Here is a 14,523-nt window from a genome sequence, read left to right on the forward strand (position 1 = left end):
TGTTTAGTGCTGTTGTGGGAACGGGGAGGGGGGGGGGGGGGGGGGGGGGGGGGGGGAGCAGAAAAGGAGAGAAGTAAAAACGCTGTGGGTGCATGACAGTTATGTGGGCTGCATAGCTTCAGGAGAAATTTCTCACTAGGCCCTCTTACCTGGTGGGAGACGCTGTTTTCAAGGATCTTTACATGCTCACTGTGCATTCAAAATTGAAAAGAGTGATGTGATGGGGTTGACGGGCATATTAGAGACACTGCTCGACACATCTGTGCAAAGCTTTATGGGATTTTCACATTGGTTTCCATTTCGTGACATAACTTTCATGCACCCACAGCGTTTTCACTTCTCTCCTTTTCTGCTCCCTGCTACCCCCTCCCCCCCCCCCCCCCCCCCCCCAAAAAAAAAAAAATCCTTCATCCCTCCATCTAGCCTCTCAACTGCATCTAGCTGTCCTACCCTCTCCCCAACTCATCACTGTATGCTCCCACAAGCAGCACTTTACTGTCCCTCAACCCAATCCCGCGTATTCCTCCCTCTCCCCTTCCCCTCCTCAGCCTCCTCCTTACCCCACTGTCCAGATTGCTTCTCCAATTATGCACTGTTGCTTGCAGTGTGGCCTTGGTAGCCAGAGACACTGGTTGTGTGTGTGTGTGTGTGTGTGTGTGTGTGTGTGTGTGTGTGTGTGTGTGTTGTCTAATTTAGAAGAAGGCCTTTTGGCCAAGAGCTTTTGTGTTTAGCAATCTTTTTGTTGTGCCTGTCTGTGACTCAACATCTCCGCTATATGGTGAACAGCAATCTATCCTTTTCATAGTATTGTCATTATTCCATCAGAGATACTTATATGATACAGTATGTAAACAAAGATTCTCCATTGGATCATTATATGGAATTGTTATTCCTTCATTTAGCACCAAACAGAATACACTAACTTAACATTAAAGAAACAACACTGCTCACATTTTTGTGGTGTACTTGTGTGGAATTGTTTTCATCATCGAACAGCAGTCTTTTGCTGTGCCAAGTTTTATCAAAGTTGATTAACTAGATGCGAGTGGATGACCAGATTACAACAGGTATTTCCAGCTCTCTTCCAGAAGGGAAAAATACCTGAGGCCTTGCACAGCCTTACGCCAGATGACATACAGAAATTATTTCAACTGATGAATGTGGGCTCAAATGACTCACATTGTATAGTAAAATGCTCATCCACTTCCACTGATTTGATCAGTTTTGATGAAGGATAACATCAAATAAAATCCGTTGCCAGTCACAGGCCTTCAACCACTTTCCGCAGGTGCTCGCGACAGTAGTTCACAAACAGCTGCTAATTACAATTGAGGCAGATTTTATTCAGCATTATCCTTTAAAAGAAGAGTCACAGAGTTCAACCAAATCCTTTACAAACAAAATCCACTTAATTTTAATGAAACTTGTGACATGGTAAGAGTACAATTCCAAGTCTAAAAACATTTACGCATTAACATGCAAAAAGCAGTCTTGTGTCTCTTGTCTTGAGAAGGTCAGACACATGCATGCAGTTAATAATACAAAGAAAAGCATCTCTCCCATTGGTGGAATAGAACAGTTTATCTGTGGCATGACTGGTACTCTTATATCTAAATATGACTAATTGTGTGTTTTTTAAATAAATGATCATTGTTATTTTTATATCATTTTTATATTTTTATGAATATTTTCTGTTTTCACGTCAAAGTTAAAAAACTTATTTTTCAGAATAAATTATAATTTTGTGATTATTTACAAAACTTTGTTTCTGTCGTAACAGAGCATAACAGTTGTCAGCAAGACAAAGTTAACAGCACTGCAGAATGCCCAATTTGGGGGAATATGGATAGGTTGAGTATAGCAAGCACATTCCAGTCACACAAAGAAGCAGTAAGTGCTGTGGCAATAGCTGAATCCAAAGAATTTGTTGTATCTGTGGGGCAAGATTCACTATTAAAAATGTACACCGTGGCTGAGAAACGACAAGTCAGGAGTGTTGCATTATCAGAAATGGCATTGTCTTCCTGTGTCATTCTCCCAGATGACAAAACGCTCCTTGTTGGCTCATGGGATAATAATGTGTATGTATTACATAAATTTTTTTCAGTTGTGATACAAATTACTGTATTAAGATCGTGCAATTACTTTAGAAAGTTGTAATCGTATATTTTATTAGTCTTAATTATCATTTTCCGTGAAGTCAGAGTGGAATTTTTTATAGGTTTAAATATGTGCTGTCTGTAGGTGTAAGTATGGAAATATTTACTACTTTGTGTCAACTGTACTGCCTATTTTATGCATTTTAATACAGCAGCTGATCTATGAGCTCAAAATTTGGGCCTTGTTTGTGTCTCTGCATATTCTTCTTTACTACTTAGTCGGGTGATGCTGAGGGAATTAGATTAGGAAATGAGACACTTAAAGTAGTAAAGCAGTTTTGTTATTTGATGAGCAAAATAACTGATGATGGTCGAAGTAGAGAAGATATAAAATGTAGATTGGCACTGGCAAGGAAAGCGTTTCTGAAGAAGAGAAATTTGTTAACATTGAGTATAAATTTAAGTGTCAGGAAGTTGTTTCTGAAAGTTTATTTATGGAGTGTAGCATGTATGGAAGTGAAACATGGACGATAAACTGTTTGGACAGGAGGAGAATAGAAGCTTTCGAAATGTGGTGCTACAGAAGAATGCTGAAGATTAGATGGGTAGATCACATAACTAATGAGGAGGTATTGAATAGGATTGGGGAGAAGAGAAGTTTGTGGCACAACTTGACTAGAAGAAGGGATCGGTTGGTAGGACATGTTCTGAGGCATCAAGGGATCACAAATTTAGCATTGGAGGGCAGCGTGGAGGGTAAAAACCGTAGAGGGAGACCAAGAGATGAATACACTAAGCAGATTCAGAAGGATGTAGGTTGCAGTAGGTACCGGGAGATGAAGAAACTTGCACAGGATAGGGTAGCATGGAGAACTGCATCAAACCAGTCTCAGGACTGAAGACCACAACAACTACTTAGTGCTAGATTGTTTTATGGTTAATGTTATCTCTCTGTTGAGAGAAAAAGGCTCTTATCTTGCATAAAAAGGTGATTACGCAGAATTATGAAGTTGAAATATCACATTGTGAGAACTGAGAACTTGTCTGAAGGACATATAGAAACTGTTACATATTCTCTTGCATTATATCTCTTTATTAAAGCTTCATTGCTTTGTGTATGACACACACAAGATCTATTCAAGAACCATATACTGATGAGCCAAAGTATTATGAGCACAGACCACTGCAAAATTGAATGGCACCTGGTGTCATTGTGAGCACATGACATGGTAAGTCAGTTATATAAGTGAGGGGAAATGAATGGAGAACCATTCTAGCAGTGATACAGGCAGCAAATGGGGCAATCCACTGGCATAAGTGCCTTTGACAAAGGGCATTTTTTAATGTCATTGGATAGGTAAAAAAAAATACGCTCACCAAGCAGCTGGAGAACACGAATATAAAGGCATTGAAATTTGCACAGAGGGAGACTGTTATAGTCCTAGTACCTTGGAATGAGCATCTTGGAAATAGCAAAGCTGATCAACTGTTTGCATTCTACTATCGTGGACATCTACACAAAGTGGTTGAGGGACTGTTAAATGATGAGTGGGCAGCATGATCTTGGACGTGGAGATTTAGGCTTGCCTGTTGTGTAAAGCAGGTTAAGCAATAATCTGTGACAGATGTGATGACACAAAGTACAGTGTTGGTGCTGGAACAAGTGTTTTGAAGCACACCTTCAACACACGTTGTTAACATGAGGCTCCACAGTATATATCCCCTTCGAGTTTCTATCTTGACCTGACGACATCCTCAGTTACAATTGCAGTAGGTACAGGATCATCAAGATTTGACCTAGGAGCAGTGAAAAGGTATTATCTGATTGGATGAATCACATTTATTGTTATGCCAGGTTGTTGCTCATGTCTAGATACTGCATTATCCAGGTGAATGGCTGCCCAAAAAGTACACCCTATTGCAGACACGGGCCAGTTGGGGCAGTATTATGTCATAGGGAACATTCACCTGGTCTTCCATGGGAGCTGTGGTACTAACTGAAGGCACCATGACAACATTGGACAAATTGCACATTATTATGCATCACCTGCATCTCTTCATGCTTGATGTCTTTCCAGATAGCAGTGGCATCTACTAGCAGGATGTCTGTCCATCTGACAAGACCAGAATCTTGCTACAGTGGTTGGAGGAGCATGGTAATGATCCCATATTGACGTCACAGCTACTAGATTTGCCTGACCTAAACCCAATGGTATACATCTGAGACACTACCAGGTGCCAGCTGCATGCCCACAAACCACCAGCCCGTAATTTACTTGCTGTACGTGAACCATGCATAAATATTTGGCACCACATATTTACAGAAAGCTGTCGAGGACTTGTTGAATCCATACCATGCAGTATCACTGCAGTATTGCAGCCCACAGGCTGACTAACATTCTATGAAGCTGGTGGTCGTAATGTTTTGGCTCATCAGTGTCTGTTACACTACTTAGCTCCTGAGCTATGTAGGTGGACTTATTTTAAACCTTTCAAAGAATATGCTGTGGTTATTGAAAATATTATGATAAAATGTTTTGACACACTAGGACTTCAACTATTGACAGTAAATTTTTAGAAACAGTACTACACCACTTGATCCTCCTGAGTACACAAATTTTATCTTATGGTAATGAAAAGTCGTTTGTTGATTATAAATAATGAAACATAATAACTTGCTGTATGGCTGAGGATTTGTGTGATTTATGGGTGTACACTCAAGACTTCAAATGTTGCTAACATTGAAATTATGTCCTCCTTTAGAGGACTGTCCGCAGTTCCGGCACACTGTAGCTGGCCAGCACACTTTAATTGTGCAGGTATATTTACTTGTATGGGTATGAATGTGGGTGTATGTTTATTCTGTTCAAGTTTACACCAAAGTACGACATTGTCTGGCAGCTTAGCAACATTTTCAGTCTTGTTTATGTGCCTATTGACCACTCAGAGCCTCAATTATTTGGAAATTTCTTTTTGTATATAGTGAGCACAGTATATACTTTGCAAAGCATAAAATAATTTCCCTTGGGAACTATCTTGGTACTGTGTAGAAGCCAAATTCTCTGCGGGATCTATTCTCCAAGAGGTGCTAGTCATACAGCATTGTTGGAGTGTCTCTATGGAACCTGAAAAGAAAGATGATGAGCCAATGACAAATTTAATGCTCATAGTTGGTCCATGATATGTGCTTTGATAGTTCAAATTGTGGAATGCAGAACATAGAAAGCAGATTTCAGCACATGTGTGCTGCTTCAGCATACAGTTTCAACATGTCGTACAATCCATTATTTACTTGTTGTTGCAATATATGTGTGACATGAAATAAATATTGCCACAAACAACACTGAGTACTATTTAGGTTTTAAGTGTGATGCATCTTACTGCTATTCTCTTGAGAAGATAAACTTCAACTCATATTGTTTTACACTCTTTTATTAGAAAATCTGTGCATTTGTAGTCATATGTCATTTACCACTGTGCTAAAATGAAAACTTTTGGAGCAGCATTTTTCATATTAGCAATGACTGCAGTGCTCTACATTATAAATAAAAATCTGCAACTAGATCTTTGCTTTGCAAGACACCTTATGTTGTACGACAGAGGATACTTCCTTTAGCAGCATCATTTTTTTCCTTCCCTGTTCCATATTTTAACAGTTGTCAAAGAGCCTTTGTGTAACTTCAGATTTCTCTGATTTTACAATTGTGGTCACTTCATGGGATGTAAGTGGGAGGAAGTAATATGTTGATGGACTCTTCTTGAAATTTATATTCTTGCAAGTTTAACAGTAAATCTTTCTGTGATACCCTTTCCCCCCATCTTGTTGCATCTGACACTGGAATTTGATGATCATCTCTATTACACTTTTTCACTTACTGAATGAAGGTGTGGTGAAAAATTGCTGTTCTTCTTTATCTCCTCTTCTGGTTGTACCAAGTAAGCATCCCAGCTCATCGAGCAACACTCAGTAACCGCTCAAATGAGAGGTTTTGTAAACTACCACCTTAATGGGTGAATTAAATTTCCGTAGCGTTCTGTCACTGAATCTCATCTGACTTCTGCCTTTCCTTTAATTACTTTTATGTGTTTGTTCCACTATAGAGCCACACCAGACATATACTCCTAGATATTTTATGGTTGTTAATCTTTCCTGTGAGTGCTGTCCAGTTGTATATGTGAATGATTTATGGGCATTCCTGCTAATTAATTGCAGTGGCTCATGTTGGTTTATATTGAGGGTCAACTACGAGCTCCTGTATCAAGTGTTAATCTCTGCAGGTCATCTTGCATTTCACCAAATTTTCTGATGTTTTGACTTCCTTGTAGACAACAGCATCACCCACAAACTGCTTCACAGTCCTAATGCTCCCCACCAGATCATTTATGTCTCCCATGAATAGCAGATGCCCTATAACACTCCCTCAGTGTGTGACCAAAGTCACTTTCGTATGTAACACTTCTCCCAGTTAAGAATGAACTGTGCTTTCCTTCTGATAGGAAGATGTCAGTCCAGTCTCACAGCATGTCTGATATTCCATAAGCTCATATATTGTTCACTAGCCACTGCCTCACATGCTTGCCTCACAGCATCAGGTGAGGCAAGTTTGTGAATGTCCCTATGGAAATGCCTTAGTGTTGCTGGTGCTATGTTGATGGCTATTGTTTTGATTTTGTAGGTGATTGTGTTTCACAGTTGAAAGCTGCCCAAAACGTTCCCAATTCTGAGGACTTTCCTTAGGCTGTATTGGCTATTGTGGCACCTTGTAGACATGTTATATGTATCTGTGGTCCATTTAATATTTGTACCAAGTGTGTGTGTGTGTGTGTGTGTGTGTGTGTGTGTGTGTGTGTGTGTGTGTGTGTGTGTGTGTGTGTCCATCTCTCCCTCAGCTGTCTCTCTGTATATGTCCTCCACTCAAACTCTCTGTGTTCATCTCGCATCTCGTCTCACCCCACTCTGTCTATCCCCTCCTCTCCCCCTTTCTCTGAAATCATCGGCTCCTCCCCTTCTCCCTGTTGATCACCTCCTCCCCTTCTCTCTGTTGATCACCTCCTCCCCTTCTCTCTGTTGATCACCTCCTCCCCTTCTCTCTGTTGATCACCTCCTCCCCTTCTCTCTGTTGATCACCTCCTCCCCTTCTCTCTGTTGATCACTTCCTCCCCTTCTCTCTGTTGATCACCTCCTTCCTCTTCTCTCCGTCCATCTCCTTCCCCCCACTGTGTCTGCCCATCTCCTCCTCCCCCCTTTTCTCTGTCCACTTCTTCCTCCCCCCTCTCTCACTAACTGTATCCTCCCCCACTCTCTCTACTCAGCTTTGCCCATATGCAAGTATATCCCCTGCATGGCATGCTGATACGATCCACACATCACACCTGTCATGCAGGACAGCCTGCATATTAGGTAGAAGATCCATTTGGTACCCATATCTCTACTCGTATGGCAGATAGGGGTGGTTCCAACCCCACAGTGCTGATTCTCATATAGTAAGCAATATGTGTACCAAATTTGGTTGTAGTTGATCCAGTAATTTAAGAGGATATTCTGGATATGCATGCATACGTACAAATATTTAATATATATACAGCCTACATTATATACATATGGTTGGATGGATTTAGCCCTGTAGCTTATGTTTGCACCTTATCCCCCAACTCTGTAGCAATTGATCCTATCAGTCACACCTTTTCCAGATTGCGGCATTTTATTTTCTTCCTTCTTAAAACACTATTTGGCAATATTAGTTTTTATGCTGTTGTTTTTCAGAACCATTTCATAAAGACAGCAGAATGTGTCATTCAGCAAACCCATAACCATTCTGTGTCTCGCACTCCTCCTCGTGTTAGTCCAATTGTCCAGCATCATGTGGCAAGAGAACTCTGAACTGCAACAAAAATCAAATACATATTATCAAGTTTTTTAATATTGCTCTCTATCACATTCTGTGTATCATGTAATCTTGTCTATTGTATTGTCTTGTCTTGTCTGTTACCATAATTTTTTTGTTGCATAATATATAAAATACCTGTCAAAATCTTACACTTATTAATTCTCAAAATTTATTGGAATATAGTTTTACATTGTAAAACTCTTTTCTTTAATTGTTTACTGTTCCAGGTTATTGTATAATCTTGAATTTGGTCGAATGGTTGATTCTGTGAGAGCTCATGAAGATGCAGTAGCCTGCATTGTTTGGGGATCCAAATTAGAGATTCTTGTGACAGGTTCTTGGGACTGTTCAGTGAGAATATGGAAAGACATATCCAGTGGGAAAAAAATTAAACCAGCCACTTCCTTAGTTGCTGAACTAGAGCATGATGCTCGGATAACATGCCTTTCCATCGCAAGGTGAGAGTACTTACTGTAACATATGGAGAAATCTGTTAAAGCTTATAATATGCTTATCTGAAATATTATAAATATGGGTCACATATTTTCTGACAACCTTTCATACACTTTTTATCATCACACTGTTGATTGTTTGTGTTGTTATAACTGCTTATTTTTGATACTTTACTGATTTGCTTTCTTGTGGGTCATATTCGGTGCTCAAATAGTTCAGAATCCAGAGGTATCTTTTTGGTAATGAAGCTCCAATACATTTTATAGAGTCTCACCTCCAGCAAGTAACAGGCTAACTTGAAAACCCATGCAGCTGTACTTTATTAATAAGTGTTGGTGTGTTTTTGCTTTTCAGAAGGCAAGAAATACTGCTCATACCTGACCACTTTGGTCCATGGTTTTCAAGATGTAATGAGAGAAAAGCACAATTTGGGTTTTGCATGTCTGAGGCTTTGTAAATCCATGCTGAATGGCATGGAGGAGTTCATTTTGGTCGCTATACCTGTTTGTGTTCTTCAGTATGTTATTGATGGAGTATTCTCTGTGTTGTTTTAGACTGGTCATCTACAAAACATCGAAAGAAATCTTTCGTCAGTTTATCATGTTGTTGTTGTTGTTGTTGTTGTTGTGGTCTCCAGTGGTTTGATGCAGCTCTCCATGCTACTCTATCCTGTGCAAGCTTCTTCATCTCCCGGTACCTACTGCAACCTACATACTTCTGAATCTATTTAGTGTATTCATTTCTTGGTCTCCCTCTACGATTTTTACCCTCCACGCTGCCCTCCAATACTAAATTTGTGATCCCTTGATGCCTCAGAACATGTCCTACCAGTCGATCCCTTCTTCTAGTCAAGTTGTGCCACAAACTTCTCTTCTCCCCAATTCTATTCAATACCTCCTCATTAGTTATATGATCTACCCATCTAATCTTCAGCATATCTTAGTTTATCATAACAAGACCAATTACAGTGTTTTCATTAAAAATGAGATATCTTTCTATCAGTTTGCCAATATAATTATTGTTTGCTGATCATTCATATGATATCAAAAGGGTATTCAAGTAACACAAATCTAATTGGATTAGTATCCATATTCTGAATTCTCTCTTGTACTTCATGCCATTAGATATTAGAATTTAAGAGCTACTTTCACTAGAAATAATCTATAAATGCACAACTTTAAGCTTTTGCATTCTGGTCAATCTTGCATTTCAAATTTTTGCTACATTTCTTTCAATAAATATAGTAATATGAATATAATGGAAACATTCCACGTGGGAAAAATATATCTAAAAACAAAGATGATGTGACTTACCAAACGAAAGTGCTGGCACGTCGATAGACACACAAACACAAACATACACACAAAATTCTAGCTTTCGCAACCAATGGTTGCTTCGTCAGGGAAGAGGAAAGGAGAGGGAAAGACTAAAGGATTTGGGTTTTAAGGGAGAGGGTAAGGAGTCATTCCAATCCCGTGAGCAGAAAGACTTACCTTAGGGGGAAAAAAGGACGGGTATGCACTCGCACACACACACACACACGTATCCATCCACACATATACAGACACAAGCAGACATATATGTCTGGGCCCGTGTCGAGCAGCTGCCTCGCTCAGCGGCTAAGTCCGCTTCAAGGTCACCCGCCTTGCGCGGCAATACACATGCAGAACGACACAGCCATAGAAATAACCCACCCACCTCCCCAGGGGTCATAACCCCTGCAACCCACAGAAGAGAAAGATGCTTCATTAGCTGGTTTATTTTAAAAAGGATAGGATCTTTATTAACAATGATAATACAGAGTAACATCTCCTTGAACGACAACTGCTTTAGCAAAAGGACCATCAATCTTAACCCAAACATGTACTCTCTCATTGGCATTAACCTTTCTCCTGTTCTTTGTATACAGAGAAAAAGGCTTGTCATTAGTAACTACACATGTTCCATAATCTCTGTTAGGAACAACACCAATTGCTATAGTGCGATAAGCAATTATATCTCGATCATAATAGCTTTCAAGTCCTTGTAAAGCAGTGTCACCACCTCTCACAACAGCAATAGTCAACCAACCATTACCACTAACAACCTCATTAGTAGTACAGGTGAAGTTAATTTTTGCTCCTTGTGTCGGTATATGTGTGGATGGATATGTGTGTGTGTGCGAGTGTATACCCATCCTTTTTTCCCCCCCTAAGGTAAGTCTTTCAGCTCCTGGGATTGGAATGACTCCTTACCCTCTCCCTTAAAACCCAAATCCTTTAGTCTTTCCCTCTCCTTCCCTCTTTCCTGACCGTTGGTTGCGAAAGCTAGAATTTTGTGTGTATGTTTGTGTTTGTTTGTGTGTCTATCGACGTGCCAGCGCTTTCATTTGGTAAGTCACATCATCTTCGTTTTTAGATGTAATATAGTAATATGAATTGAAAAGAAAACATATTCCTTAGTGATGTTTGTCCAGTGCTACACAGAAGTACCATGAGCAGGAGAAAAAGATTGTGGATCAGCTCAATCTTGTTGAGGATTACATGTTTGTCTGTAGTTGTAAAGGAGCTGTGTTGGATGGATTACTAACCATAAAAAGAAATAAGCAAATTTTTGTCTTCCAAATGACAGTAAGAATGAGGAGTTGAAAGTAAGTCCACCAGTTGTAACATTCCAGGCTTATGGTTACCACCCCTGCATTATGTATTACTAGATCAATAGATCAATACTCTTATATCTCCAGCTATAATTAAATTCAATTTTTTTTCAATAGTAGGAAAAAGGCTTTTATAAGAATAATAACAATTCCAAACAATAGTAGTTACAATACCCTTTCTACCATAAACAATCAAAATCAGATTCAGGAAATTAATATATGGAAAATGTTTAGATAAAAGAATAATATATTTTGTTCTCATCATCTGTAAATTGTAGGAATTAAATCTCGAGCCTAATTAACGAGATATAGATAATTGATTGTTTAGCATTGTTAGAATGCTTATTTCTGCAATTTCAATATTAATATGATTTTTATGTGTTCAGAAAATGCCTTAAACTGGTTCTTCAAAGTAGCGAATATTATAGTGTGTTTGATAATGTTGGTAACTATTTCATATTATAAATTGTGTTTTGCATTATTATAACCAGTACATTGTAGGAAGAGTATAAATACCAGGCCTTGAGTATTGTTAGGGCAGATGAGTGTTGGACCCACGAGAGGACAGATCTGTGCGTACAGTTGAGATAAGTTCTTGGTGCATGATTCAGGTTTGGATTTACAATAGAACAACTCGTACGTTGGACATTGTCTGAGACAGCATAGTAGAACAGTGTAGTGACAGATTATTTTGGAGTGTTAAACAGTTTGATTTAGTATTACAAAAGGCACAATGATATGTAACTTTATATTCATACTTCGTTGAGTATTAGTGTTGAACAATGCATTGGACCTCACACACGCATTTCTATCAAGTTACTGCATCTGGACTATTTAATATCGCCCGAGTAGTATGTGCTACCATTGGCTAGCTGTAGTAGCAACAATGAGGCTTATTACAGTGAAGATTGATCATGAGCTCATAAGATACAGGTTTTGAAGTGAATAAATCTACGTACTTACTTTACTTCAGTTGTGGCCGACATCATTGTAGTGAAATCCATTATGGTATCCTGTATTCTTTGAACAAGCATATTTTAGCTCATGTATGCAGTCATTGAGGGGTACCGAATGTAAGATATTCATAGGTATTTAAACCATTTTTAACTATTCATTAACCGGTGGGACATTACACAGTCAGTGTTTATTCCAGTCATAGCACAGTGCTCTCTGCTGAACATTGTCATTCATTGTGGACTGTAGTTAGGAAACTGTGACTGTTTACAATCTTATATATATTACAAATATGAAAGTGTGTGTGTGTGTGTGTGTGTGTGTGTGTGTGTGTGTGTGTGAGAGAGAGAGAGAGAGAGAGAGAGAGTGAGTATGTTTCTTACTCCTTCACACTGAAATAGCTGGATATGTTTGGATGAAATTTGGAATGTAGATAGCTTATACCCTGGATTAACACTTAGGCCACCTTATACATACCTACCTATCATGGGGATGGGGATGGAAAAAGACGATGAGATGGACATTCAAAGAGAGGAACGGGCAAAAGAGGGAGATGGACTAATAGAAAATTGGGACAAATACATTCTAGGACTTATTTTTTGTTTTTTAATAAATTACTGGTGGTAACATGGAGAGGTGGGGCTAGTAAAAGATAAATTAAAGGCAATTGTTTTAATTTTATCTTTTATTGCCTTCTGCTGAGACTAATTACTTTCCAATCAACACAAGATGTTATTTGCTTGTGGATTTTGAAATGTGGAAAACTACCCATTATACAGATCACAAAGCCCTGTGCACAAAATTTTGCTGATAATCAGTTAAAATTGGTCAATAAAATCTGTTTTCTACATAGATACGTAATTTTTTTAATGAATGCACTCGTGATCCCAGCTGTATTCATTCATATTTTTAATTCACAAAGCATATCAGTCACCTTAAGTTTGTGAGAAGATGCATGTATTGAGTATTGGATTATTCGCTGAAATTAAAAGCTGAGCAATAAGTACATTGTCATTTTTCTATTCATCTAAGGAAACATTCTGAGATCTTAAACCTAGTTGATTAGTCACATGTTCCATGGGTCGTTTTCCATGATGTATTGTAACAACGTCGAACAAGTCAGTTTGCTAATATTAACATAACTTAAATGTAAATATAACCATTTACAGTTGAGCTCACAACAATTACTTAACAACACTAGTACATAAATGTTTCCTTCAATTAAGTTACAACATTTAAAATCAAAATTCTTCTGTGAAATAGGAGTTGGTCAGGAAGAACATTTCAGCTTACTTTCAGGTGTTTAGCTTTGCCATCAGCTGCCCCCCCCCCCCCCCCACCATCATCACCACCACCACCACCACCACCACCACCACCACCACCACCACCTTCTGTCCATGAACCATGGACCTTGCCGTTGGTGGGGTGGCTTACATGCCTGAGCAATACAGAAAGCCGTAGGTGCAACCATGACGGGGGGGAATCTGTTGAGAGGACAGACAAACATGTGGTTCCTGAAGAGGGGCAGCAGCATTTTCAGTAGTTGCAGGGGCAATAGTTTGGATGATTGACTGATCTGGCCTTGTCACATTAACCAAAATGGCCTTGCTGTGCTGGTACTGCGAATGTTTGAAAGCAAGGGGAAACTACAGACATAATTTTTCCTGAGGACGTGCAGCTTTACTGTGTGGTTAAATGATGATGGCGTCCTCTTGGATAAAATATTCCGGAGGTAAAATAGTCCCCCATTTGGATCTTTGGGCAGGGACTACTCAGGAAGACGTCATTCTCAGGAGGAGGTCGTTATCAGGACAAAGAAAACTGGTGCTACATGGATTGGAGTGTGGAATATCAGATCCCTTAATCGGGCAGGTAACTTAGAAAATGTAAAAAGGAAAATGGATAGGTTAAAGTTAGATATAGTGGGAATTAGTGAATTTTGGTGGCAGGAGGAATAAGACTTCTGGTCAGGTGAATACAAGGTTATAAATACAAAATCAAATAGGGGTAATGCAGGAGTAGGTTTAATAATGAATTTAAAAAAATGGGAGTGCAGGTAAGCTACTATGAACAGCATAGTGAACACATTATTATAGGTAAGATAGACATGAAGCCCACGCCTACCACAGTAGTACAAGTTTATATGCCAACTAGCTCCTCAGATCATGAAGAGATTGAAGAAATGTATGATGCGGTAAAAGAAATTATTCAGATAGTGAAGGCAGATGATAACTTAATAGTTACGGGTGATTGGAATTCAATAGTGGGGAAAGGAAGTAGTTGGTGAATATGGAATGGCGGTAAGGAATGAAAGAGGAAACCACCCGGTAGAATTTTGCACAGAGCGTAACGTAATCATAGAATTTAAGAATCGTGAAAGAAGGTTGTGTACGCGGAAGAAGCCTGGAGACACTGGAAGGTTCCAGATGGATTATATAATGGTAACACAGAGATTTAGGAACCAGATTTTAAATTTTAAGACATTTCCAGGGGG

At 39.1% G+C, this 14,523-nt stretch overlaps 1 protein-coding gene across 1 annotated transcript in view; it reads left to right on the forward strand.

The window, feature by feature from the left end:
* Positions 1-14,523, forward strand: part of LOC126160029 (protein FAN-like) — a 174,942-nt gene that overhangs the window by 91,053 nt on the left and 69,366 nt on the right. The window contains exons 14-15 of the mRNA XM_049916839.1: positions 1,781-2,081; positions 8,215-8,445. Of these exons, the coding sequence (XP_049772796.1) occupies positions 1,781-2,081; positions 8,215-8,445 (532 nt within the window). The remainder of the gene's footprint in view (positions 1-1,780; positions 2,082-8,214; positions 8,446-14,523) is intronic.

Source organism: Schistocerca cancellata, chromosome 2 (genome assembly GCF_023864275.1).
Source record: "Schistocerca cancellata isolate TAMUIC-IGC-003103 chromosome 2, iqSchCanc2.1, whole genome shotgun sequence".
Taxonomy (NCBI): Eukaryota; Metazoa; Arthropoda; class Insecta; order Orthoptera; family Acrididae; genus Schistocerca; species Schistocerca cancellata.